The sequence below is a fragment of the Megascapheus bottae genome, chromosome 18 (assembly GCF_031878675.1).
Source record: "Megascapheus bottae isolate mThoBot1 chromosome 18, mThoBot2.hap1, whole genome shotgun sequence".
Taxonomy (NCBI): Eukaryota; Metazoa; Chordata; class Mammalia; order Rodentia; family Geomyidae; genus Megascapheus; species Megascapheus bottae.
The window spans coordinates 31508829-31536791 of NC_143526.1; the positions used below are offsets into that span (position 1 = coordinate 31508829).

Consider the following 27963-nt stretch of genomic DNA (forward strand, 5'->3'; position numbering starts at 1 on the left):
GCACTCCGGGGTTTATTGAGCATGGCTGCTGCGCCCAGGTCAGTGGGGGCCGGAGGGTCTGTGGAGGGGGCTGAAGATGGCCTCGCTGATCTGTCCAGGGATGGTGTAGAGGACGAGCAGGAGGAAGACGGTGAGCAGCAGCAGCAGCAGCAGCAGCAGCAGGATGTGCCAGTACCGGTACCAGATGAAGAAGACGCAGGTCTTCAGCGGGTTCACCAGCCAGTTGAAGGAGGTTTTGGGGCGGCTGTTGGGAAAGGGAGGAATCAGGGTGAAGGAAGCCCGAGCCCTCCGGCCCACCCAGGCCCAGGCTGCCTGGGCTCCGCTCACTTGGGTTTCTCCAGGGGCTCTGGCTCCTTCCGCCCCTTCCCCACCGGACGCTTCTCGGCCTCCTCCACGGGGAGCAGCTCGAACTCGGCCTCCACCTTCCCCTAGGAAGGAAGAGACGCTGCATCCCTGCGAGGGCGGCCGGCCGGCCCCGCCCCGCCCCGCCCCGGCCCCGGCCCGCGGCGCCTCCGGCTCCCACCATAAGCGCATAGACGTGGCCGGCGCTGTCGGTGAATTCCAGGTCCTCGGGGCGCCCCCTCCGTCTCTTCCTCCGCCTCTTCCGGGCCGCCTCCCGGGCCTCCCGGGCCTCGTCCTCCGCCTCCCGCAGCTTCACCACCGGCCACCAGCCCCGCAAGCGGCGGCAGCGGAACAGGTTGCATCTGGGCCCGGCGCCATCGCGGGCCAGGCGAATGGAGCAGAGCTCAGGGGTGCGGGAGCCCCGCACCATGTCCGGTAACTGCAGCTCCAGGGATCCTGGAAGAGCAGGGCTCCGGGGTTAGGCAAAGCCGGGCTCAAGTTGGGACCCGGGGAGTGAGGGCGCCCCGTCGGGCCGAGGCCACGCTGCCCAATGCGCAGCCGAGCCGCCAGCACGGGGCGTGGCGCGCTGCAGAGAGCCGGGCCTCCAGGCCAGCGTGGGGCGGGGGCGCAGGGACTTCAGGATGGCGCACATCGATTACCGTGGTCAGGGCTTAATGAGAAAACACAAGGTTCCGGCCTGGGGTCTGAAAGCCCAGGACTTGGAGGTGGGGTTGAATGGGGGCCCGGGGACGGGCGGGGGGCGAGGATAGAGGCTCGCGGCTGGGAAAGGCTAGGCAGTACCGAGGAAGTCGTTGGCAGAGATGCGGTCATAGTCCCAGACCTGCAGGACCAGCACGGCGGGCTGCCGGAACTCTGCCTCCTCCAGGGAGAAGGCCCCGGGCTTGCGGCGGACCGTCACCTCCCGCTCGGTGGGCAGGTAGTCGAAGCGGAATACGAAGCGCCAGTTGAAGTTCCCCTCCCCAGTGAGGGAGTTGAAGTGGACATCGGTCTCCTGTTTGTCATGCTCCAGCCCCTTCACCCAGCTGGGACCAGAGGAAGGGACAAACCAGGGCCCATGGGTGTCAGAGCTGGGGCAACCTAGAACTTGGCTTCTCACCTAGCTCTGGACACATAGAGGCCCAGAGTACAGGGCTCTGGATTTAATCCCCACCCCCAGTCAGGACATAGCTGACCTCTGTTTAGCCAGCCCCACTTCAGCCCTACCTTTTTACGTAAATGTCACTTGACATCTCTCCAGTGAGTGGATTCACATCATCCAGAACCACATCTTCCGTGTTCCAGATGACAACTCGGAGCTCATAGCTGGGGAACAGGGTGGGGGCTGGTTAGCAGACTGTAAAGAGGGGTCCTGGGAGGGACTTCAGGAGCAGGAACGCCCTGGATCAGGCCCAGTGACATTCACAGACCACCCAGTTTGTGTCTGGCCAGGTAATCAGCTCCCTGTGGTTCCATGAAGGCTTAGGCCAGAGGACCAGAGCCCATCCCAGCAGCAGTGAGGGCACCAGGAAGAGGCTCCTGACCCACCCCAGTCCAATGAAGTTCTCTTTCCCTTAGATTTGGTGTTAGAACCCTAAAATGTTGTGTTGTGTGATATCACCTGTAGCCACCTAGACCAAAGGAGGGGAGCTGAAGATGGTGGGTACAGAAAAGTAAGGAGTGAGCAAAGTAAGCCAGTCTTGCAAGGAGAAGAGGGAGGATAAGGGATAAGCCCATGCAGCCGTGAGGGGCTCTGACATTCTGGACCTGTCAGTGGCTGTCACAGAATTGCCTGACCACTGTTTCCCCACCCAGCATCCATTTCTCCATATTTGTTGACAACATCCTGATTTCCCACTGATAACCCTGCTGGGGTCACACCGTCTATCAACGTGATTCTGGTAAGACAGGATCCTACCTTTCTGTAGGCTTGGGAACATAACAAGGACTGGCTAATCTGTGTATCACAGCCCCTGAGCACAATATGAGGTCCAGGGAGCAGCATTTGGCCCAAGCTAGTCTAATAAGGACTTTGGCTCTAACTAGGAAAAGGCATATATTTTTGCCTGGAATTGTTTTAAAACCACTACAAGGGGCCGGGAGTTTGGCCTAGTGGTAGAGTGCTTGCCTAGCATGCACGAAGATGCGGGTTCAATTCCTCGGTACTACATACATAGAAAAAAACTGGAAGTGGTGCTGTGACTCAAGTGGTAGAGCACTCGCCTTGAGAAGAGTCCAAGGACAGTGCTCAGGCCCTGAGTTCAAGCCCCACAACTAGTATTAAAAAAAAATACAAAAGCCAGCCACCAGTGGCTCATGCCTATAATCCTAACTACCCAGGAGGCTGAGATCCAAGGGTCACAGCTCCAAGCCAACCCAGGCAGGAAAGTCCATGAGACTCCTATCTCCAGTGAACCACCAAAAAGCCAGAAGCAGACCTGTGACTCAAATGATGGAGTGCTAGCCTTAAGGGAAAAAAAAGCTCAGGCCCTGAGTTCAACCCCCAGGGCCAGGAAAAACTGACTACAAAAGACTTCCTGAGAGAGGTATCAGGGGAAGCAAAGTGCAAAAAACAGGTGACAAAGTGCAGACACCATGTGAACTCATGGATCTATGTGCTCCATACAGGGCTCTGGTCACATTACATCAGATAGGAACACTAAAAAGTGTTTGGACTCTTCCAATTTACAAATGACAGGCACTCAGCTCAGAATGGCTTGCAGGGTGGGAAAGAGGCATTTAATGACTTATCTATCACCCATAAACTACTTCCAGGAGTTTCTCCTGCTTCTCCGTGGGTTTGGATTTCCAGAGAACCCTGGTACAGATAGAACAAGTGTGCTCTGCTCTTTGGGAGGGGAGGTCAGAATTCTCTCACCTGATTGGCTGCCGAGGTTTGATGTCAACCGGAGGTGGGGCAGGCACATCACTGGGGAAGATGTCAATCCACATATGAAGAGATCCCTAGAAGCAAGCAGAGGACCGGGCTTGCTCAGGTCCAGAGGCTGTGTCTTGCCCCAGATGGATTTTGCAGGGTAAAGATGGAAGTAAAGAGCATAAAGTAAAGATTCCAGTGTCAAGGTCAGATTAAAGGTTAAGGACAGGTCCCAGAAGTAAAAGAAGAGGGCAGACTTTGTGGTAGACTGCTTGCCTAACATGCATGCAGCCTTATGTTCAAGTCCTCAGGACCACGTAAACAGAAAAAGGCAGATGTAGTGCTGTGGCTCAAGTGGTACAGTTCTAGCTTTGAGCAAAAGAAGCTCAGGGACAGTGCCCAGATCCTGAGTTCCTGCCCTGGGACTGGCAAAATAAAAAGAAGTGGCAGAAGATTGCAATAGACACAGTGTTCTGGAAGTTCAAATCTTAGGCCAGGTCAGGAGTGAAATGTAGAATCAGTCAGGAGTGGAGTGTAGGGGCCTGGGATGGAGGTCTGGCATAGGACTGCTGGTAACCCTCATGGTGGAAAGGTACCTGGGCAGAGGTCTTGAGGAAGGGGTATCCTGAGAGCCAGGTCCATAATCAAATAGAGACCCCGGATTCTGAGAGCTTTGTGAATGCAGGGCCCCCTTACCTGCAGCAGTCCTGGGCTGCGGGGATGGTAGAGAGGCCGTGTTTCCACGTGCTCGGGTACCAGCTGGATCCCAAAGCCGGGCATCTCCTGCCAACGCCGCAGCACAAGCAATGCCTGGGCCTCCTCACAGGCCCCGTTTGCCACTGCCACATTGGAACTCACATCCCCTAAACCAAGAGGTGTATGAGATTGGATTCCACATAGTCCCCACGCCCCCTCCCTTCTCTCTTTCTCTCTCCACAGGAAGTCTAAGCTGAGGCCTCCACACTAGACCGGATAAAAGCTCAGACTGGGAGGGAAAGTCCACCATACAGGCAAAAAGGGGATGTAGCTGCAACTACAACAGTTTTGCCAGTGAAAAGCCCTGAGCCGTCATGGACACCAGGCCAGTGGAGGGCCTGTAGCTTCTGCTCAGATCCTGTTTGAAAACAGATGACTAACCATTTTTGAGGCAGGAGCTCAATTCCACAACCACGTGCTATTGTAAGGATGCTCTGTCTCCTGGAAACTTGATTCGTTGTAATTCTGAGAAATCCACTAAAAGATCATTTTCTTCCCAGACCCCATTCCAAGAATCTTATCCTTAAGCACCTCTGTTCTCTGCCTGCTGCCTTCCCTTCAGCGGGTTATTTTGGAGAGGACCCTGCACTGACACCGGGGATCTCTATCTCTGTCTTGTTCCCTTTGATCTCCCCCGCAGAGAGGGCTTGGTACCTGGGGGTGGAGTCTCAGTCGGTGTCAGAAATACTTTGCTGCCCACCTTGACAGCCCCGACTCTGTATTCAGGAGCAGGGAGGCCACACCGCTGGCACAGCCCCGCCAAGATCTGGGAAGGCCGGAAGGCATCCCGCCAGGTGTTGTATCCATCCCTGCAGGTAGGAAAGGAAGATGCCTCATCTGGGATCAGTGCATGGACACCGTTGGACGAAGGGCAAGGATGAAGACCCTCGAAGACAGGGATCTAGCCTAGAACTCCAGGGGGAGGCAGGTAAATCCACAAAGAAATGGAGGAAAATCAAAGGTGCTTCTAGGAAGGCATTAGGATATAATCTCTATTTGGCAGGTGAGAATGCTGAAGCTCAAGGAGGGGAGCAGTTTATCAGTCATAGGACCTGAATGGCTAAGTCCAAGTTCTGGCCATTGAACTCAGTAGGGAGATGGGCAGCTTCTCTTCTCTGACATCCTAAGATCCAGAGTCACGATTGGAATCGGGAGCTTGCATGTGTGTGGCCAGAGATGAAGAGCAGCTCCGGAAGGCTCCGTCACTCACGTGTCGTAGTGGGAGGCCAGCCCACAATTTGCTCTGTGGTGGCTGTAGAATCGGCTCTCTACATCAATGTGGCTCTCCCCGATGAGGTCATCAGAACCCACGAGGTCATGATCAAATATGGCCACTGTCAGCTCGGGCTCAGCGGGGAGACAGATGCTCAGCTCCAGGACCCTGACCAAGTGAGAGAGTAGCTGAGAACAAGGCCCTGCCCCGAGAGGTCACCAAGCCAGCCACTTGGTGAGAGCCCTGGGGCCCTGTGAGGCCCTCCTTCCCCACCGCAGGGCCCAGCCTCACTCTCCGAAGATGGGGTTCAGCTGCTTGGGGATGTAGCGCTCCTTCGTGTCCTTCCGCTCCTTGCCAGCACTGACCACCACATAGGGGTCTGCTTTGCCATTGGGGTCAGCAGCAGCCAGGTTCGTAGCCTAGGGGAACGGCATGGAGTGGATCTGCCAGCAAGCGCCGTCATCACAGCCCTGACCCTTGCTGAACCCCTCTCAGACTACGTGCAAGCCAGTGACCACCGGGGTGTCACACACTGGGAGACTGAGCAAGACAGCTGTCATTTTCTTTCAAAACTACTTATGAAATATATGACAGGGGCTAGGAATGTGGCTAAGTGGTAGAGTGCCTGCCTGGTGTGCATGAAGCCCTGGGTTCGATTCCTCAGTACAGCATAAACAGAAAAAGCCAGAAGTGGTGCTGGGACAGTGTCCCAGTCCCTGAGTTTAAGCCCCAGGACCGGCAAAAAAAAGAGAGAGAGAGAGAGAGAGAGAGAGAGAGAGAGAGAGAGGAGAGAGAGAGAGAGAGAGAGAGAGAGAGAGAGAGAGAGAGAGAGAGAGAGAGAGAGAGAGAGAGAGAGAGAGCGCACGAACGAGCGCGCGTGCCAGGAGTTTGGCCTAGTGGTTAAAGTGCTTGCCTAGCATGCATGAAGGCCCGGGTTCGATTCCTTGGTACCACATACGTAGAAAAAAGCCAGAAGTGGTGGTGAGGCTCAAGTGGTAGAGAGTTCTACCCTTGAGAAAGTCCAAGGACAGTGCTCAGGCCCTGAGCTCAAGCCCAGGACTGGCAAAAAAAAAAAAAAAAAGAAAAAAAGATGTAAAACAGACAAGTGTAATGAAACCAATATTTGGAAAGGTAACTCTTTTAACATAACAATTTCTCCTGATAGATTTCTTTGTTGTTGTTGTCAGTCACGGAACTTGAACTCTGGGCCTGGGCGCTGTCCCTGAGCTCAAGGCTAGTGCTCTACCACTTTAAATCACAGTGTCACTTCTAGCATTCAGGTGGTTAGAGAGAAGAGTCTCATGGACTTTTGTGTCCTGGCTGGCTATGACCTGCAGTCCTCAGATCGCAGCTTCCTGAGTGGTAGGGTGACAGGCGTGAGCCTCCAGCACCAGCTCTGACAGACTTTGTATGATGAGCACATCTTGCTTTAAAAATTTGTTTTTGTCCGTCGTGGAGCTTGAACTTAGGACCTACATGCTACTGAGATTTTCTTTCCTTTTCTTTTTTGTGAGTCATGGGGCTTGAACTTGGCCTGGGTGCAGTACCTGAGCTCTTCAGTTCAAAGCTACCACTCTACCCTTTGAGCCGAGCCCCACTTACCCCATTTTCTAGAGGTTACTTGGAGATAAGAGTCTCAGGTCTTTTTGTGCCCAGGCTGGCTTTGAACCTTGATCCTCAGATCCCAGCCTCCTGAATAGCTAGGATTACAGGTGTGAGCCACCACACCTGATTGAGCTTTTTCTTTTCTTTTCTTTTTTGCAAGTCCTAGGCCTTGAGCTCAGGGCCTGAGCACTGTCCTTGGGCTTTCTCAAGGCTAGAGCTCTACCGCTTGAGTCATAGCATCACTTCCAGCTTTTTCTATGCATGTGGTACCAAGGAATCCAGCCCAGGTCTTCGTGCATACTAGGCAAGCACTCTACCACTAGGTCAAACTCCCAGCCTGAGCTTCTTCAGTCAAGCTCCTTATTCTACCACTTTGAGCTACAGCTCTACTTCTTGTTTTCTGGTGGTTAACTGGAGATAAGAATCTCATGGACTTCAGCCGGGTACAGTGGCTCACACTGTAATCCTAGTTACTCAGGAGACTGAGATCTGAGGATTGTGGTTCAAAGCCAGCCTTGCACTAAGGCACTGAAACTCCAATTAACCACCAGAAAACAGGAAGTGGCGGAAGTGGCACTGTTGTTCCAGGGGTAGGGTGGTAGCCCTGAGCTGAAGAGCTCAGGGACAGCGCCCAGAGTTTAAGCCCCACGACTGACAAAAAGAAAAAAAAAATCTCATGGACTTTCCTACATAGGCTGGCTTCAAACCACATTCCTCTCATTTCAACCTCCTGTGTAACTAGGATTACAGGCATGAATTACCAATTCCTAGCTCGGATTTTGTTGTTGTTGTTGGTTTTTGTTTGCTTGTTTATTTGTTTGTTTTTAATGAGCTAACATTTATTTAAAAGACAGTTTATGGGGGCCAGAAACATGGCCTAGTAGTAGAAGAGTGCTTGCCTAGCATGCACAAAGCACTGGGTTCGATTCTACCCTACCACTGAGCCAAACCCCACTTCCCCTTTTCTAGAGATTAATTGGAGATAAGAATCTCAGGTCCTTTTGTGCCCGGGCTAGCTTTGAACCTTGAGCCTCAGATCTCAGCCTCCTGAGTAGCTAGGATTACAGGCATGAGCCACCGAGCCACCCGCCCTGGCCAGAATTTCTATTTTTAAAACACATTCAAGTAGCCAAGTGTTGGTGGCTCAGGCCTGTAATCCTAGCTACTCAGGTAGCTGAGATCTGAGGTTTACAGTTCTAAGCCAGTCTGGGTAGAAAAGTCTATGAGATTCCTTTTTTTTTTTTTTTTTTTTTGTCAGTCCTGGGTCCTGACCTTAGGGCCTGGGCACTGGCTAGCACTCTACCACTTGAGCCATAGCACTACTTCCAGCTTTTTCTGTGTATGTGGTATTGAGGAATTGAACCCGGGTCTTCATGAATGTTAGGCAAGCACTCTACCACTAGGCCAAATTTCCGGCCTGTGAGATTCTTATCTCCAATTAACCACACACAAAAAAAGTTGGAAGTAGAATTATGGCTCAAGTGGTAAAGCACTATCCTTAAGGGGCCGGGAGTTTGGCCTACTGGTAGAGTGCTTGCCTACATACACAAAGACCAGGTTCGATTCCTCGGTACCAAATACATAGAAAAAAGCCGAAGTGGTGCTGAGGCTCAAGTGGTAGAGCTCTAGCCTTGAGAAAGTCCAAGGACAGTGCTCAGGCCCTGAGCTCAAGCCCAGGACTGGCAAAAAAAAAAAAAAAAAGCACTATCCTTGAGACAGTGCCCAGACCCTGAATACAAGCTCAAATACCAGCACACATGTATATACATGCACACACACACACACACACACACACACACACACACACACACACAAAGAACTGACACATGAAGAAGTTGAAGTCTGACCCCTTTGGAAGCCTCCAGTCCATAGATTTCATGTTTATCACCTTTGCTGGCAGTGGAGGTACATCAGGGCTGTGAACACTCACCTTTACGATGTAAACTCTGACCAGGAGCTTGATGGGTCTGTTCTGGGGGATCCCTCTGGATATCTGGGGCTCAGAGAAGGATGATGCGTCTGACTCAGGGTAAATGAGAAAGGAGCCCTGGAGTGGAAGGAGAAAAAAAAAAAGGGCCTGAATCTCTAGGCCTGTGCTCCTTCATTTCCCTTTCCATCCCCAAACACACCTTGAACTTGCCCACGAGGTGCCCAGAGCCCTCTTGCTCCCCTTCTCCATCCTGGCCTCCTTGCCCTCGGTATAGGGGAAACACATTCAGCCAGTCTTCAAAGTTGTTGAACTCGTCCTCTAGCATGCTATTGTAGATCTGAAAGTTGACAGACAGCCTCAGACACAGCCCAGCATGCAGAATCTCAGCATTCCCTCCCCTTTCCCCAGCACCCCATCACCTTAAGGGTGGCAATGGTTTTTTTCTGAGATGCAGAGCCTTTGACGTCAGCCTCACCCTGGTCCTGGGCCACCCCATCCACAGAAATGAGGTTGGCCCCATCTGGGAAGAGCAGAAGTGACACAGGTCAGAACTAGGAGTGGGCAGGGGCTAAAAAGATGGAGCAAGGGGACTGGGAGCATGGCCTAGTGGTCATGAGCTCGCCTAGCATGCACAAAACCCTGGGTTCAATTCCCTGGAACCACATATAGAGAAAAAGCTGGAAGTGGCCCTGTGGCTCAAGTGGCAGAATGCTAGCCTTGAGCAAAACATATCCAAGGACAGTGCCCAGGCCCTGACTTCAAGCCTCAGGACTGGCAAAAAAAAAAAAAAAGAAGGAGTAAGGGGCTGGGAGTTTGGCCTAGTATTACAGTACTTGTCTATCAAGCACAATGACCCAGGTTCTATCTCTCCATACCACATATATAGAAAAAGCTGGAAGTGGTGCTATGGCTCAAGTGGAAGAGCTCTATCCTTGAGAAAGCCCAAGGACAGTCCTCAGGTCCTGAGTTCAACCCTGGGACTGGCAAAAAAATAAAAATAAAAAGATGGAGCCAGAGGGGCTGGGCCTAGTGGTAAGAGTGCTTGTCTAGCATGCACGAAGACCAGGGTTCGATTTCTCAGCACTCCACATACATAGAAAAAGCCAGAAGTGGTGCTGTGGCTCAAGTGGTAGAGTGCTAGCCTTGAGAAAGCCCAAGGACAGTGCTCAGGCTCTGAGCTCAAGCCACAGGACTGGCAAAAAAAAAAAAAAAAAAAAAGATGGAGCCAGAACAACAATAACAACAACAACGAAAATCTCCTACCTGAATCTCCAGGATCATCCATTTCATCCTCATCCAAATTGGGCTAAAAGCAAAGGTCAGGACAGTGATTCATCTCCACCATCTTCCTTAGTCTCCTCCTTTCCCAACACAGACTTCTAGCTGTGTAGTAGTCCCTTTTTCAAAGATTCCATTTATCACCTACCCCTGCCTTGTCCAAGACAGTCGACACAGGTACCTGTGGTTTCTAAACCATTAAAATGTGGCCAGTCTCAACTGAGATGTATGTGAGATACACACCAAATGTGGCTCAGGCCTGTAATCCTAGCTACTCAGGGGCTGAGATCTGAGGATCAAGGTTCCAAGCCAACCTGGGCAGGAAAGTCTAGGAGAGTCTTTCTCTCCAATGAACCACCAGAAAACCAGAAGTGGAGCTGTGGCTCAGAGCACTAGCCAGGAGCAAAAGAGATTAGGAACAGTGCCCAGGCCCTGAGTTCAAACCCCATAACTGATTAAAAAAAAAAAAAAGGTGGTGAAGATGACTATAATTAGGAGCTTTGAGAAACTTCAGTGATCCAATATTGGAGGCGATGATTCTTCTTGCATTTACAGCCCCAGTTCCCACTCCAGGCCCTCCCTATCTCACCTGCCTCTGGAGCTCCTGCAGTGAGGCATAGTACTTGGACCACCAGTCAAGTTCTTCTGGCTCTGGAATGTCCTCTCCCAGTTCAGGACCTTGACCTAAGAGGCCTGCTAGGGTGAGCTTCTTCAGAGGAGTCTGAGGGAGAGAGGACTCAGTCTCACTATGCCAGCACCAGCCAAGCCCCACCAGCCCTTCCTGTAAAACCCATCACCTTCAGGGGCCCCCTGGATTTCCGCAATTCCTCCAGGGCAGGATCGGGAGACTTCTGTCCTGGGAAGCAGGAAATGGAGCCATGAGGGGCTTAGGCGAGTAGAAGTCAGGCTCTATACCCATTGGAAAGTCCCTGGAGCCATCTCTGTCAAGAGCCAGAGGGGCTGCAGTGGTCCTGCCTCAGAAGAGTGCTCCTAACCTTGAGGTCCTTTTGGCATCATGTCCTCTGTCTCTTCCTCCTCTCCTTCCTCTTCAGGGGGATCCTCACGACCTCGGAGTGTGAAGCGCTGCATGTGGGGGACGATGTGGGAACCCACAAGGACTGTGCGGCCAAAAGCCCGGCGCTCAATCACCAGGATGCTGAGCGGGGGCTGCAAATAGGGCTGCTCGGGTAGGTCCTGGGTAAGGAGAAAGGAATGCTGCCACAGAGCTGGAAGGCAGGTGAGCCAGGCAGAACACACCCAGACCGGCAGTGTCACTGTCACATCTCTGATATGTCATTGCCTTTGGACCCTGGATCATAAATAAAAATAGGGGCCGGGAGTTTGGCCTAGTGGTAGAGTGCTTATCTAGCATGCATGAAGACCGGGGTTCAATTCCTCGGTCCCACATACATAGAAAAAAGCCAGAAGTGATGCTGAGGCTCAAGTGGTAGAGCTCTAGCCTTGAGAAAGTCCAAGGAGAGTGATCAAGCCCTGAGTTCAAGCCCAGGACTAGCAAAAAAAAAATAATATTTCACTATTTCAAAAATAACTATGGCTGAAAGGACTGACATTATGGTTCAAGTGGCAGACCATTTGCCTCACAAGTTCAAGACATGAGGCCTAGAGTTTAAACTTACTACTGTTAAAAACAATATACACATATATATGCACCTCCATATATGTATATATATTGTTATTGTATTTATCCTTTTACGTATTTGACATAACACAAATGAGAAAGGAAACAATAGAGCTATACTGGAAAGAAATGTCTATAGTTCACTGGAATTAAATCAATATTTAGCTGGGCACAGGTGGCTTTTGTCTGTAATCTAACTACACAGAAGGCTGAGATCTGAGGATCATGGTTCAAAAACAGCCTTGAAAGATGTAAGATTCTCATAGCCAGGAATGGTGGCTCATGCCTATAATCCTATCTACTCAGGAGGCTGAGATCTGAAGATCATGGTTCAAAGCCAGCCCGGGCACTAATGTCTGTGACACTCATTTCCAATTAACTACCAGAAAACTGGAAGTGGCTCTGTGGCTCAGGGGTAAGGTGGTAGTCTTGAGCGAAGAGCTCAGGGACAATACCCAGGCCCAGAGTTCAAGTCCCAAGACAGCAAAAAAATGATGTAAGATTCTTATCTCTAATTAACCAACAAAAAGCCATAAGTGGAGCTATAGGTCGAATAACAGAATGCCAGTCTTGAATGTGAAAGCTAAGGGACAGCAAGCAAACCCTGAGTGCAAGCCCCAGGACTGGCACAAAAACAAACACAAAAAATTAACATGAATATGAAGTCGATTGAGAAAATTCTATATTCCTATTATATCTGAGAGCAACTACTACTAAAAATCATGAAACGAATTAAAGTACAACACTAATAAACATCTACTTAACATCAAAAAAAGCACTGAAGAGGAAGTAGGGTACATAGGACATAGAAAACAAATATCAGAACAATAGATGTAAACCCTTAAATCACTAATACGTAAATGTGGGTGCATTAAACACTCTACTCAGAGTACAGAGACAACCTGCTTGAAATCGCTCCCCAAAGCCCCCACTCCTTGCTCCCAACCCCACGCCTCACCACGGTCAGGTGCCGGACGAGCTCTGTGAAGTTGGGGTTTTCACGGTAGTTGGCCAGGACCTCGGAGTCCACGCGACGTCCTGCCACTTCCAGCACAACCTGGGGCTGCTCCACTTCAAACAGGTGCACGCGACCCAGACCCCTCAGACCCCAGAACAGCACCTAGGCTCAGGAAGGGGGACCTTGTCAGCGACCTGAAGCTGACAAGTGTGGGGAACGGGGACGCTGAGCTCCTGGGGCTACCTCCACACGGAATTCTCTCAGCACTGGACGCACGCTGGGTGGCAGGGACAGGCGTCCAGAGAGGGGCTCGAGCAGGGGCGTCAGATCTCCAGGTTCCACATCACTGGGCACTGAGGGCTGCAGGGGGAAAGAGGTCAGAGGTCAAGCAGGGGTCAGTTAAGGGAGGAAACGCTGAGGTTTGGAGAGGGGTACGGGGTGCTGCTGCTGAAGAACAAATGCTGAAGATGCAGGCACGGCCATGTTGCAGGCGGTGGGTCTCAAAAAGCAGCCAGGAGGGAGAGCAGGAGCCCGAGGCAGGCAAAATCCTATGACTCCAGCATGAACCCACAGCCTGGGTTCTCTGTGGATGGAGGCCTGGCAAGGTGAACCTCGAGTCTATCCCCTTAAATCACACCCTGGAGTCAGGAAGACAAATGAAGGCATGGCTCAAGGGGTAGAATACCTACCTAGCAAGAGCAAGGCCTGAGTTCAAACTCCAGGACCACTAAATGAGTGAATCAATACATGAATAAAAGAGTGAATGCATGCATGAATGAGTAAATAAATAAATAACATCTAGCCTAGGAAATCCAAAGATGTGAGCTCAGGAGAAAACCGACTGCCTGGCTGGGTACTGTGGCTCACTCCTGTAATTCTAGCTACTCAGGAGACTGAAATCTGAGGATCCAGGTTCAAAGCCAGCCTGGGCACTAAAGACCATGAGACTCTTATCTCCAGTTAACCAATAGAAAACAGGTCATGGGGCTGTGGCTCCAGGAGTAGGGTAGTAGCCTTGAACTGACGAGCTCAGGGACAGCACCCGGGCCCAGAGCCCCATGACCCACAAAAAAAAAAAAAAAAAAGAAATTAAAAAACAATCTATGGCCTGCATTTAACTCCTAAAGCAATGTCCCTGAACAAACCCAAGTTTTTTTGTTGGTTTTGTCAGTCGTGGGGCTTGAATTCAGGGTCTGAGCACTGTTTGTGAGCTTTCTTCTCCATCACATCGAGCCACTGCTCCAGTTCTGGTTTTCTGTGGCAAAGCCATGCTTTCTATTCCCTGAGGGTGGCAGCCTGATGTGTAACAAGATGGTCCCACCAGCTGTGCCAGCCAAAGCAGGCTGGCTATTCTAACCTCCAGTCCGCCACCGTAGTTCAGTTCAATGAGTTCAAATGTGGCGATGAGCTCTCCAGCTGCCCGGGGTCCCTTCCTCAGGCAGAAGAACTGCAGCTCAGGGCGCTGATATGGATCCTCTGTTAGCTTTACCCGAGGAGCAGCCAGTGCTCTGCCCAGGAACACAGGAGGCCCCTGCAGGGCACAGAGCAGGGAAGACATAAAAGGACGATATGCAGGAGCCAAAGGCCGGGCATGAAGACAAGCGCTAGGGTGGGGCCTGGCCACACTCACAAATTTATTGTGGTCAAAGACATTGATGATTACTAAGGGCGGCTCCTCCTGCAAGTGCTCCCGCCTGCCGTCCACGATGAGCTGCTCAAACACCAAGAGTTCATCCCACAGCGGGCTCAGCGTCTGCTCCAGGACCTGGGGCGAGGGAGGCACCAGCAGGTGTCAGAAGCCAATTCCTCACATGCCAGACGAGCAACTCTCACCCAAAATGACTCTGTGTGTGTGTGGGGTGTGTGTGTGTGTGTGTGTGTGTGTGTGTGTGTGCATACACACCAGTCCTCAAACTTGAACTCAGGGCCTGGGCTCTTCTACCACTTGGTCCAGCTCCTTTTCCAGCCTGTTGCTGGATAGTTTGGAGATAAAAGTCTCAGGGACTTTCCTTCCCCAAGCTGACTTTGAATCATGATCCTCAGATCTCAGCCTCCTGAGTAGCTAGGATTACAGGCGTGAGCCACTGGATGCCTGGCTTCAGAGAAAAACTTCTTACTTGCATACCCTCAAGGAGCAGGAGCAGCTGAAGATGAAAAGCAAATTCCATTGGATTGGGGGTGAGGCTGCCTCACCCAACCCTGGGTCTCCTTCCTGTCATCTGCCATTCTCAGAGCCCAGCCCTAACGTCAGCTCCAGAAGGTGACTCTTTTCCCTGCAATCACTGGTTCTGTACTGACCCCAATGTCACAGCAGTCCAATCCACTCACTGCTCTTGAAACTCCAAGATGGGAAAAGACTTAGGGCCTTGGTGCCATCCTGCCCCACCTTGTCACCCAGCCTCTCCACATGTCCCAGCCCAGCCCTCACCCTCGTGGTCTGGCAGTGGGTAGAGATGAGAACTCGAGCAAAAGGATCCGAGAGGCCACTGTCATCTGCAGCTAGCACGCCTCGAGCCTGGTATAGATGGGCCCGTAGCTGGAAGTAGCTAAAATCTGTGGGAAGGGAAGGAAGAGGCCAGGCTTGCTTGAGGGCCCATTGAGGCTCCACTGACTGACTCATGAGCCCCTGCCCACCTTGGACAAATAGTGAGGTAGATCCCCCATGGGCTTGTACCCACCATCCCTGTACAGGCTGTGGGGCAACCCGGCTGAGGGCTCAGGCAGCAGGTCTGGGGGTAGCTCGGAGGTGCAGGCTTTGGCTTGCTTGCTCAGCCCCAGCCACAGGAAGAGCTCCAGCTTGGCACAGACATCCCCAGGGGCTGCTCCAGGCATCTGTGTGGGAAAGCAGACATGCTGGGACCCCTGATGCCTCCCAATTATTTTTTTTTTTTTGGCCATTACTGGGGCTTGAACTCAGGGCCTGGGCACTGTCCCCTAGCCTCTATTGCTCAAGGCTAGCACTCTACCACTTAAGCCACATGGCCATTTCTGCCTTTTTCCAAGTAGTTTTGGAGGTAAGAGTCTCATGGTGCCAGACACCAGTGGCTCATACCCTTAATCCTAGCTACTCTGGAGGCTGAGATCTGAAGATCTCAGTTCAAAGCTAGCTCTGTCAGGAAAGTCTGTGAGACTCTTAAATCCAATTAACCACCACAAAACCAGAAGTGGCTGTGGCTCAAAACTAGCTACAGCACTAGGTTTTAGTCTCATGGACTTTCCTGCCCAAGCTGGCTTTGGACCCACAATCCTCAGATCTCAGCCTCCTGAGTAGCTTGGATTACAAATAGGAGACATCAACACCTGACTTCTTTTTCTTTGTGTGTGTATGCTTGTACTGGGGCTTGAACTTGGGGATTCATATTCTTGCTTGGCTTTTTTTTTTTCCCCTCAAGGAAGGTACTCTACCACTTGAGTCACAGTTCTACTTCTGGGTATTTTTTTTTCTTGTTAATTGTAGATAAAAATCTCTCAGGGCCGCCAATTTGGCCTAGTGGAAGAATGCTTGCCTAGCATACCCGGGTTCGGTTCCTCAGTACCACATACATAGAAAAAGCCAAAAGTGATGCTGTGGCTCAAGTAGTAGAGCTCTAACCTTGAGAAAGCCCAAGGACAGTGCTCAGGCCCTGAGCTCAAGACTGGGACTGGCAGAAAATCTCTCAGGTTTGTCTGCCCAGACTAGCTTTGAACTGCAATTCTCAGATGTCAGCCTCTAGAGTAGCTAGAATTATAGGCATGAGTCACCTCATGTGACTACAGTCTTCTTTTTCCTCTCCATCTTCAACACACATGCATTCTCCATCCTTTATCTAGAGGGACACAGCACTAGAGATGACACTTCATTTTGAAATATACTGTTTGTACCCCAGTTACATTTGTTAGGTGCTGAGTGCCAGTGACTCATGCCTGTAATCCTAGCTACTCAGGAGGCTGAGATGTGAGGATCAAGGTTCAAAGCCAGGCCCTGGCACAAAAGTCTGAGACTTTTTTTTTTGGTCAGTCATGGGGCTTGGACTCTGGGCCTGGGTGCTGTCCTTGAGCTCTACAGCTCAAGGCTACCTTCCTACCCCTGGGCCTGAGCATTGTCCCTGAGCTCTTCAGCTCAAGGCTACTGCCCTACCCCTTGAGCCACAACCCCTCTTCCAGTTTTTTTGTGGTTAATTGGAGACAAGAGTCTCAGGTTCTTTAGTCCCCTGGCTGGCTTTGAACCAGATCTCAGATCTCAGCCTCCCGAGTAGCTAGGATTGCAGGCGTGAGCTACCGGGTCTGGCTTTGTAAGACGTATCCCCAAGTAATCACCAGAAAACCAGAAGTGGCACTGTGGCTCAAGTGGTAAAACGCTAGTCTTGAGCTGAAGAGCTGAGGGGAGTCCCAGGCCTCTACCCTTAGTGCCCCACTGCTCCCAACTCCCCCATGCCAGGCCCACTCACTGTGAGCAGCAGACTCTGGATCCTCCCACAGTCTCGGCCTCGCTCCTCCTCAACCACAGAGAACAGCACATTCTGGGCAGGGATCCGAGCACAGGCCACACGACGCTGCCCACTGAGCATCCACACCAGCACATCTGGGAGAGGTGGCTGAGGCTGTAGGTAGAGGACAAGAGCATCTGCTTTGGAGCTGTGGCTACCTGCTCCTTAGCTTGGGCTAGATACATGGACCAAATACCCATCCTAGTGCTGACAGCCTCTGAACCCCCTATCCTTCTGCACCCCCTGACAGACATCTCCTCCTGGAAGCACGCATGCATGCACGCACGCACAAGTACACATGCACACATAGTCCAGAAAAGAGAAAGGAAAACCTAAAAATTATCTATCTCCAAAGATGCAGACGGAATGTAGGACATAGAAAGAAAGAGAATCCAGAAGCAGGGCAGACCCTACCTCCTGAGCCAGAAAGTGCAGTTTTGCCAGGAGTTTCCTGGCCAGTGCCATCTTCTTTTGCATATTCCCCTGTCCCAGGCCCCGCAGAAGCCTCAATCCTTGCTTTGCTAGCAGGTTCTGGAAGGACAAGAAGAGAGCATAAGAGGCAGGTCCCAGCGAGGTGCCTGCCTCCCCCTCCCCCACCTCTCTACCCCCCCACCCCCCGCCCTGGTCTGTACCAGGCTGTGCATTAACAGTTTCCCCCGACATCGGTCCAGGGCGTTGGGTCGGGTCATCATTCTGCGTTTAGCACCCTGACAAAATTGTCTGCAGGAATCAAAGGAGAGACAGAAGAACGTCTGGGAGTGTCTAACCTCTTATAATGTCCATTAAACCTCCATCCTATTAAATATCCCTTTTTCATTCTTCTGTTTAAAACAAACAAACAAAAAAGCTGAGCAAATGAGCTGGGTGCTGGTGGCTCATTCCTGCAATCGGGAGGTTGACATTTGAGGATCAGGGTTTGAAGCCAGCCCAGGCAGGAAAGACTATGAGACTCTTATCTCCAATTAACTACCCACAAAAGCCAGAGGTAGAGCTGTGGCTCAAATGGTAGAGAGCTAACCTTAGCAAAAAAAAAAAAAAAAAAGCTCTGAGTTCAAGTCCCAAGACAGACAGACAAACAGACAGACAGACACACACACACACACACACACACACACACACACACACACACACACAAAAAAAAAAACTTGAGCAAATAAAGCTTAAAGCCATCTTTGGGGTAAGATAGCCATCCTCATCCTAAAGCTTTTGGAGGGTTGGGGAGAGATGGAGGACATAACTAAGACAACGTTGGAGCTGAGTCTCATCTCACCTGCTCCCAGCCACCAGCTCTTCCAGAGCCTGTTTGAGCCGGGCACAGGCACCTAGCCCGGACCTTCGTTGTATCTTCTCAACTTCCTGTAGCCCCTGGTCCTGTGTGCAGTGGGGGAGGGGGTTGGAGTCTTTAGGTTCCTAATCCCCAGCTTCCTACTCCTCTCCTAAAGCTCCATCTCTTACCTCTTGGTCTACCCCCTTGTTTGGTTTCAATTGTTTTAGATTGCCATAGATTTCACCCTGAGGAGGGGGGAGGGGCCTGGGGGAGGGGGTGGTTCTGGCCATCAGTAGCCATACTAGCCTTCTTCATCTAGTTCCTTCCTGGGTCCCCCAGTTCTGAATTTCTGTCCTCCCCTTATAGCAGAAGCTATGCTCTTTGCCCCTGCTCCCCTCTGAGTTTGCTGCCTCCCTCACGCATATCTCATGAGCACAGCTCTGTGGCTCCCTTAAAGGCCAAAGTTCCCTGGGGTCTTGTGACCCAGCCTTTCCCTGGGGGTGCCCACACTGTCCTCACCAGCCTCTCTGCCACTTTGCACACGCAGTTGCTGCTCTGCAGGCGCCATGTGTAATCCTCCCAGCGGCTCCACACATGCACACAGGGCTTTCGGTGACGCAGAGGCAAACAGAGGTAGGGCCTGGGCCAGACAGAGGAATGCAGGCTTCCCGGTGTCTTGAGTGTCTGGGGAACCTCCCAATATCCTCCTTCTGGTCACCTAAGTACTCACCCGTTACCATCCACTGGCTCAGGCCGCACACCAGGGGTCCCCAGCGCCTCTTCTCCTTCCAATTCGGCTCCCATGTTGTCAGACTCCAGGAGAAGCTGTGCTTCCACCATGGTGTCCTCCTCTTTCTCCCTATCCTTGGACCCTCGTGCCAGCTGCTCTTCCTGGCGGCCTGCACAGCCTACCCCAGAGAAACAAGGATTAGAAGGCAACAGACTGGGGGCAGATACTTCTCGCAGCCTCTGTCTCAACAGAAGTTAGAATTCGCCCTTGCTGGAGGCCAATAGCCCCTTCCAGAGGCCTCACATCTGGAATAAGAGTGGCCATCTTCAAACCCGTGACCCTTTGGAATTCATTTAGGCCACACACCAATGGAAATCTCGAAGCTGATGGGCTGCAAGCCTACAGCAGGGTCAATCATGGTGGCCTCGAAGAGCACTCCAAAGAGCAGGAAGTCTTCACAAGGCGCCAGTGCACTCTGGGGAGGGGAGTCAGACTGCAGTCAGTCCCCAGCCACCAAAAGAGCGGTCTGGACTGTGCTTGACCACAGTGCTCACAGAAGAAACATCAGAACTAGGGCCCAGATTTCCTGGATGTCCTTTTCCCTCTCCCCCTTCCCCCCTCCTCCCCCTCCCGCTCTCGAGATTGGATCTCCCTAACTCACCCATGATTGTTCAGGCTGTACAAACACTTGCACACGTGTATACATACACTATGCTCTTCACCCAAATCATCAAAATTGAGAACCGGCAGGGCACTAGTAGCTCACATCTGTAATCTAGCTACTCAGAGGGCTGAGATCTGAGGACTGAGGTTTGAAGCCAGCCAAAGAGTTAAGTCAATGAGGTCCTTATCTCCAAAAAAACTACCAAAAAAAAGCGGGGGGAGCAGAAGTAGAGCTGTGGCTCAAGTGGTAGAACATCAGCATTGAGCATAAAAGCTCAGGAACAGTTCCTAGGCCTTGAGTTCAAGCCCCAGGATTGGTGTGCATGTGCACATGCACGTGCACACACACACACACACACACACACACACACTAGAAAGTGCTGTTTAGGTCAGGAGTTTGGCCTACTGTAGAGTGCTTGCCTGGCATGCACGAAGACCAGGGTTCAATTCCTTGGTACCACATACACAGAAAAAAAAGCCAGAAGTGGTGCTGAGGCTCCAGTGGTAGAGCTCTAGCCTTGAGAAAATCCAAGGACAGTGCTCAGGCCCTGAGTTCAAGCCCAGGACTGGCAAAAGTGCTGTTTAATGCCCAAGAATGGATTGCACCCTCTGAGCTGAGTGCCTCCAGCCAGTCCCACCTCCGGCAGGGGCAGCAACTCCTCCACTTCCACTTCCATCGCGCTAGGCATCTCAGGCCCATCCGCACTGGAGCTGGTGTCCATGGGCTGTGAAACCCCAGCTGGGGTGTGGCCTCCTCGCTTGGCTTTCTTCTTCTTCTTCTTCTTCTTTCCCGTTAGTCGTGACAATCTGGACCCCTGGGGGGTCTGGGGATCCTCGGGTTCCGCTCTCCCTTCGAATACCTCCGTGGACACAGCGACGAGAAGTCGGCCACGGAACCAAATGCCTTGGCCAAGGCCTTCGTTGAGGGCGTGAAGATGATCCCGGAGTCCCCTGCTGGGGAGCGAGCCATAGAGGGGCACCCAAGCTGGGCCGAAGGTGGGGTTAAACCCCGCTGGGCGGAACAAGAACAAGGAAGCTGAGATTCATTGATGAGCAGCAGCTCGGGGTCACCACCTGGCCTGCAGGCCCGCCCCGCCCCCGGAGCTCCATAGGCGGGGGCGTGGCTTATAGGGGCGTGGCTGTGCAGGGGGCGTGGCGGTGCAGGGGCGTGGCGGTGCAGGGGCGTGGCGGTGCAGGGGCGTGGCCATGCGTGCCCGCTCCGTCCGACAGGAGAGGCTGAGAGGGGAATTCCTGCTCTGGGGATGGGAGCTAGGTGAGGGGTGAAGACGGGCCCTCTGGGAGCCATTCATTGTTGAGTGGTGGTGGTCCTTGCGCCCCCCGTCCTGGAGCAGATCGTGTTGGGCCCCCCCGTGGAGGGGCTGGGCTTGGGGGAGGGGGCGGGGGGCCGGAGCCGCTCACCCGCGCGGCTCGCGTTGGAGATCTGCCCGAGGTCCAGCACGTGCGTGGCCAGCGCCACGTCCTCCAGGGGCGCGTCGTCCCACAGCTGCAGCCGCAGGCCGCGCGTGAGCGGCGGGAAGAGCTCCACGAAGCTCAGCTGCTCGTTCCACTCGGGCGCCGTGGTCTCCGCGCGCACGGAGGTCTCACCCTGAAGGCGGACACAGACAGAGAGGGGGTCCGCACGGGATGAGGGCCCGGGCCCCGCAGAAAGGGGACACGGGAGCCACTGACCTGCTGGCCCAGGAAGGACACCCGCACGTAGGGCTCCAGGAGAACATGCTGGTCGTACAGGGCACGCGCCAGGGTGCCCAGCAGGCCCGGGCGCAGCGCGGGGAGCCCCTCGGCACGGTACACGCGCACGCGCAGCCGCGCCCACGGCCTCTGGGCCCGCACCCCGCGCGGCACCAGCAGGTTCCTGGGGGAGCAGAGAAGACGCGGTCTCAGCCCCTGGGGTCTCCGCGGCCTTCCCGGCCACGCCCCGTCCCGTCCCCCAAGCCCACGTTGCTCCAGCTCACTTCTCTATGTCCGAACTGTGTCCGGGGCTCGGGGGTGGCAGTGGAGGGGGCAGGTCCCCGCGCGTCCTCACCGACACAGTGACCTTGACGAAGCCCTTGGTTCCCGCGTGGGTGTCCCTGGGGTCATGCAGAGGGGCCCACTTTTGGTAGAAGTGGCCATCTAAGGGGCAGAGGGACAGGCTAGGGCCAGGAGACACGCAGGGATTCACCCAGCTGCGACCTAAGTGTTGGACGCTGGCCGGGTTTCTGTGGAGAACCCGGGAGGAAAGTGTTTCAGAAGCCCAGCGCCCATCATCCTAGCTACTCAGGAAGCAGAGACCCTAAGGATCGCGGTTCAAAGCCGGACAGTCCATGACTTTTTTTCTTTTTCTTTTTCTTTTTTTTTTTTTGCCAGTCCTGGGCTTGGGCTCAGGGCCTGAGCACTGTTCTTGGACTTTCTCAAGGCTAGAGCTCTACCACTTGAGCCTCAGCACCACTTCTAGCTTTTTCTATGTATGTGGTACCGAGGAATCGAACCTGGGTATTTGTGCATGCTAGGCAAGCACTCTATTACTAGGCCATCCTGGCCCCTTGTGAGACCCTTATCTACAATTAACTCCCACCCACCACCCCCCTCCCAGCAAAAACAAAAAGAAAAAGCAGGAACTGTAGCTCAAGTGATAGAGCACTATCCTTGAGCAAAAATGCTCAGGGCTAGTAGTGCTCAGGCCCTGAGTTCTAGCCTTATAAACAGCAGAGAGAGAGAGAGAGAGAGAGAGAGAGAGAGAGAGTGAGAGAGAGAGAGAGAGAGAGAGAGAGAGAGAGAGAGAGAGAGAGAGAGAGAGAGAGAGAGAGAGAGAGAAGGGGTCCAGGTGGGGTCATAACCCTTGGAGTCCATTGCCCAGTGTCCTGCTGGCACAGCTGGGTGTCAGTAGGGGGGGTCAGTACCTGGCTGGTCAAATACCATGCGGAGGTCCATCCTGAAGGTGCCTATCTGGGTAGCCATAAACGGGAGTGTCTGTGAATGGAAAGCCTGGGGAAGTGGTTGGTGTTAGTTCTGGGGTCTGTTGTGATGCTCCCCCTGCCCCCCAGGGAGATTGTCTCCCCACACCCTCTTTACCGTGACCTCCAGCAGCATGTCTTGGAGACGAAGCTTGGTCTCATGAAATTCGAACAAGAAGTACTGGGTTCAAGTAGGGGTGAGCGGTTAGATGCGAGGGTCTCATGTGAGCTTGCCCCAGCCTCTTGGAAAGAGAATGCTGTACTCTCTCCCACCATGCCTCTTCTAACCATTTGCTGGATGAGTCCCCTACCCTTACCCACAGGCCCAGCACCCCTGAATGTGGCGCTCAGACCAGGCCCCCTCAGGGACTACTTGCATCTGGGTACCTCCCCTCATCTCAGACCAGCTCTTCCTTGGTGGAGCCCACCTCATTGTAAAAGGGGCAGTTAGTCCCGCGCTGTGTAGCTGTCACCCTTCTCTGCTCCCCAACACGCACAGCCACATAAGGGTTAATGTTGACTCCCACCAGCTTCTGTGCCTCAAGCACAGTGACCCCCACCTGAGGGGTGAAGAAATGGAGATGGGAACTAGATCTGTCTGGACAGGAGGAGTTTGTACTCAGGACAAGGGGTCCAAAAGGGAGAGAACCTGGAAGGAGAAAAGTACCTGGAAGTCCTGGATTCTGAAAACCTGGAAGGGATCCCCACAGGCCAGGCCTCTGGTTCTGCTGTGGAGGGGCTGAAGGTTAGCATTTTGTTCCCTCCCACCACCACCACCACCACACACACACACGCACACGCACACGCACACGCACACGCACATGCACACACACTTGCTGGGTGCTGGAGCTGTGTTCTCTGAACTTTTAGGTTCTGAATCCTTCTGGGTTTGCCTTGCTTCTATCTCAAGTCTACACCCAGAATTTGACTTGTTCCTGAAGCCCTGAAACCATTCATTTGCTCAAAATATTTATTGAGCATCTGTTATGTGCCAACACTTTCCTGAGTGCTGAAACACTTCAGTGAAGAGGTAAAACTCATCCACACCAAACTTTCAGCAGCTATGTATTTGTGTCATGTAACTGTGTGGTTGTATCTCTACACCTATGACTGAGTGATCTTTGTCCCAGGCTCTGCACTCTCCTCCCATTCCCACGAAGGGTGGGAGCCCACATGTGTGCTCCAGGAGACTGACTCACTGGCTGGGTGGAGAAATCAGGGCTCCTGGGTACAAGTTACCTCTTGAGGGGGCTGAACACCACTCCAGAAAGCTCCACGTCTGGTTCATCCTCCAACTCCAGCTCCAGCTCCAGTTCATTCTCCTCATCATCCTGGGCACCTAGGCTTCGAGCTAGCCTTCGGCCCAAAGCCACTGCCTGTCGCTCTAGCCGAGCCTCCTCAGGCCTAACAGGAAAGGATCTCAAAGGACATACTTAGGCCTTGTCACCCATCACTGGATATCACTGAACTTCACTGATTCTAAGATTGATGTTTGACCCCCCCCCCCCCCATCTGATCTCAGGGCAGAGTCTTACCCTGGTACCCGTCTAATTCCAGAATTGACATGTAATTCTAGGACTGACTTTTAACCCTGTAAATTTGGTCTCAATTCTCAACCCTGAGGCTTACCCCAGTGTCACTAGCTCCTAACCCCAAGACTGACCCTGGTGATACCACGTCATCCACATACTTACTTCAGCTCCTGGAAGCCCACGTTGGCGATGATTAACTCTGAGCTAGAAGGAGGGGAAATGACAGGAGAAGGCCAGGCCTGACGACAGAGCTGTCGTCCAACCATATCTAGTCTGAGGAATCCAAGGATCCCTCAGACCCAGTGTGGAACTGGCGGCTACTGTTCTTCCCAGGATGCATCTACAGTGGTATGGATAGGCCTGGCCCAGGCTGCTGCAAGGATTACCTGTCCCTGAGGGGTGTCCCAAAGTCCTCCTCTGCCCAAGTCCCAGCAGCTCCCTCTGGGGGCTGATACTTCAGGTCAAGCTCCACCTGGATCTGAAACCAGATACAATGTCCTCTGGTGCCCCTCAAATTGCTTTGTTCAAGAGAGGCCTGAGGATTAGGCCTTTTACTCCATCTGTAAACAGACACCCTCCTGGCTGGCACCTGGAGTGAACTGTGGTTGCTCTCTGATTATGTTCAACTTTTTTTTTTTTAATTTTAAAACATTATTTTATTATCTTAAGTAGTTGTACAAAGGAATTGCTATAAGCAAAGCAAGTTATGAATACAATGCATCTTTCATCATTCTCCATCTTCTAAAGAACTTCCTGCACAAGATAGCCTGTGGGTTGAAACACAACTCCCCAGTTCCCTCCACGTTATTGGAAGGCACTTGCTATGGCCTTCACTGCTCTGTATGGTCTGCTTCCGGCCAGTCGTTCCCAGTTCCATCTCATTCTGGGTTTCTGCTCCTGTTCTGCACGCTTGCTGAGGGCGTTGGGCTCTTGGAGTATTCAGGTTTCTCCGTCTGAAACTCTGATCTCTCTCACACATATATAATGCTTCCACTCAAAATTCAAGCACTACTTCCTCAGAAAACCGTTTTTGATCCCCAAATGGTTCAGGTGGCACTGTGAGCGGCTCTTTGGAAGCACCCACCAGTTTTGTTGTTGTTGTTGCTGTTGGGGTATTGTTTGTTTGCCACTCCTGAAGCTCGAAGTCTGGTTCTGAGATTTTCTGCTCAGGGATAGTGCTCTAGCACTTGAGCCACAATTCCACGTTCATCTTGTGCTTACTTGGAGGTAAGAGGCTCATGGACTTTCTTGCCTGGACTGGCTTCAAACCTTGATCCTCAGAGTAGCTAGGATTACAGGTGTGAACCACCAGTGCCTAGCTTAACCTGCTTTTTATAATCACTGAATCCCCATTGCTCCACATCACACTTGGCTAATACTAAGAGTCTAACCAAGGATTGAATGAAAAATTCAGCACTTTGTACTACTGCATATAATGTAAACAAAAAACCAGCTTCGAATGCTAAATATCTTGTCTATGTTAGGACAAATCATAGATGTGAGACTGGAAACCAGATCTACCCCTTCAGAATACATGACTTTCCATGAAATACCAAGACTACTCAGCCAGCTCCATTTGTGTCTTCCACAAGAAGTGAGTTTATGCCAGAATGAAGGAGTGACAGCCCTTGGGCCTCAGAGGCAAACCTAGTTCTGGACAGGTATTACTCAAGCAGGATTGCCAAGAAAGAAGCCCCAGGGCCGCAAGTGTGGCCTAGTGGTAGAATGCTCACTTTGCATATATGAAGCCCTGAGTGTGATTCCCCGGAACCACATACACAGAAAAAGGCAGAAGTGGCACTGTGGCTCAAGTGGCAGAGTGCTAGCCTCCAGCAAAAAGTGTCCAACAACAGTGCCCAGGCCCTGAGTTCAAGCCCTAAACTGGCAAAAAAAAAAAAAAAAAAAAAAAAAAAAAAAAGCCCTAGGTGAGGAACCCTTGTTTCCACTTTGTCTATGTCTTGAATTTCCCTCTGGGTTAAAGGCTGGCAGCCTGGCGGCTGATGGGACTCACCGGGGACACTCGAAGTTTCTCATCCACCAGGGCCTCCCGAAGCACTAATCGCCCAGCACTCTGTAGCTGCTGCAGGGAAATCACCAGGGTCCCCAGAGACCTGGAGAAATGACATGGGACAGAAGAGTAATTGATCTAGAGGAATGGTACCAAGCCACCCCAGGTCACCTAAGCCTACTCACCTGGGGCTGAAGACATGGCTGCAGTTGATCACCTGCACAGACAGGTTCTCCCCAGCCAGTGGAGCCCCATAGTGGGGCCAGCGGAAGAGCTGGAGAGAGAACAAAGCCTGTTACACCCAATACTGGGCTGAGGCTGCCTCCCCACCCCCAAGCAGAACCTGTTCCCAGTCCTGAAATAGGAACCAGCTCTACCAACTTGAGGTAACTCTGGGACTAATATCCTACAGCTGATTTCGCTGGGCACCAGTGGCTCTGTAATCCTGGCTAGGCTGATATCTGAGGATCATGGTTCAAAGCCAGCCTAGGCAGAAGAGTCTGTGAGATTCTTACGTCTAATAAATTACAACTACAACAACAAAACATCCAGAAGGGGAACTGTGGCTCAAGTGCTAAATCAGGGAATGTGATCAGGCTCTGAATTCAAGCTCCACATCCTGTATGTACACAGCTAAAGTTGATCTCTTCCTCTTCAAGGGACTGACATGTCCCCCAATGGATCTGATCTCTCAAACCTGAGACTGGAGACCCCTCCTTCCCAAACCCAGGTCCCAGCTTGGATCTAAGCTCCATCATTTTCCCACCCAGAGTCCAGTGGCACTGACCTCGCCAATATCGGCTTCTTGACCACAGCGAATCTTCCTTGTTTTCTGGGTAAAACCTGCTCAGAACTGAAACTGGTCATTTATCTGTTCACACACACACACGCACACACGCACACACGCACGCACACGTATCATGTCCTCCCACTGCTGTCCAGTTCGCCTTGATACACACTTAATTTTAAAAGTAACATAGAGAGAGAAGAGGGCCTTAGAGGAATGGAGCAATCGGGTGAAGAGAACGGCAACAAGCTGTGCACATGACAAGGGTTTGGGTTAGAGGTTTAGCCTAGAAGACCCAGAGCTCCCAGGTTTAAAACAGTCTTTAAAGAACTCTCATTACCAGCCTCACCTCGGAAGCTGAGCTTCACCTGTCGGTCGTGGGTGCCGGGAAGCCCTGTTAATCTCCTCACACATACGGTCAGAGCCATGGTCTCCGTGCCACCAGCTCTCCCTCTGCCTGCTTGCCCTGCTGCCCACCTAAGTTGTGACTCACTGGACTCACCCAGCAGGTTCTACAATCCCTGCCCTCTAGTCAAACACACAGGGGGTAAGTGTGGGGGTCACGGTGGAAAGGGAGTGGAAAGGGAGAGAGGACAGAGAGGGCAATGAGGGCCCTGAGGCCAGTTTAGGGCTTCCTGCCTGCACCAGCTACAATCTGGCAGGTGCTTCTATCTGGGAGCTAGGATATTGTGTCCTATTCACCTCTGGGTCACACATGGTCACACATGCCTGTAATTCCAGCACTTGGGAGGTGAAGCAGGAAGATTTCCGATGTAAAACCAACTTGAAAAAAATAAAATAAAGACCAGCTTGGTTATATAGTAGGAAACACTATCTCAAAACAAACAACAATAATAACAAAACAAAATCCGTGGCTAGGTAAGTGGTTGGATTAATAAATGAATCCTCAAGGCCCTATGTTAGGGTTCAAGCACTCAGCAAAACTGCTAAGGTTAGCCAGGC

At 52.1% G+C, this 27963-nt stretch overlaps 1 protein-coding gene across 1 annotated transcript; it reads right to left on the minus strand.

Annotated features, from left to right (window-relative positions):
• LOC150050417 (fer-1-like protein 4) lies at nt 1-27546 on the minus strand. Its single transcript, XM_090352241.1, has 45 exons — nt 27350-27546; nt 27001-27056; nt 26399-26487; nt 26217-26316; nt 24592-24683; nt 24368-24409; nt 23913-24077; nt 23341-23401; nt 23102-23233; nt 22792-22854; nt 22620-22704; nt 21693-21852; nt 21409-21592; nt 21139-21325; nt 20358-20731; nt 19423-19531; nt 19057-19234; nt 18846-18966; nt 18330-18430; nt 17692-17779; nt 17474-17590; nt 17021-17173; nt 15272-15425; nt 15022-15146; nt 14224-14358; nt 13951-14124; nt 12837-12953; nt 12594-12755; nt 10992-11190; nt 10794-10852; nt 10586-10717; nt 9982-10024; nt 9138-9238; nt 8918-9055; nt 8719-8835; nt 5475-5602; nt 5181-5351; nt 4625-4779; nt 3911-4077; nt 3218-3303; nt 1567-1665; nt 1144-1385; nt 524-798; nt 328-428; nt 1-244 (listed from the first exon to the last, which is right to left on the minus strand). Exons 1-45 carry the CDS (start codon nt 27426-27428, stop codon nt 40-42), a joined length of 6021 nt encoding a protein of 2006 aa, XP_090208367.1. The 5' UTR covers nt 27429-27546; the 3' UTR covers nt 1-39.
• Between the last annotated feature and the right edge of the window lie 417 nt (nt 27547-27963).

Coding starts and splice junctions, on each gene's coding strand:
- LOC150050417 (XM_090352241.1), bottom strand. CDS start 27,428: ATGGCTCTGACCGTATGTGTGAGGAGATTAACAGGGCTTCCCGGCACC. Junction 22,705..22,791: donor ACATGCTGCTGGAGGTCACG/GTAAAGAGGGTG, acceptor CCACTTCCCCAG/GCTTTCCATTCACAGACACT. Junction 19,532..20,357: donor AGTTGCTGCCCCTGCCGGAG/GTGGGACTGGCT, acceptor TCCCCTCCCCAG/AGTGCACTGGCGCCTTGTGA.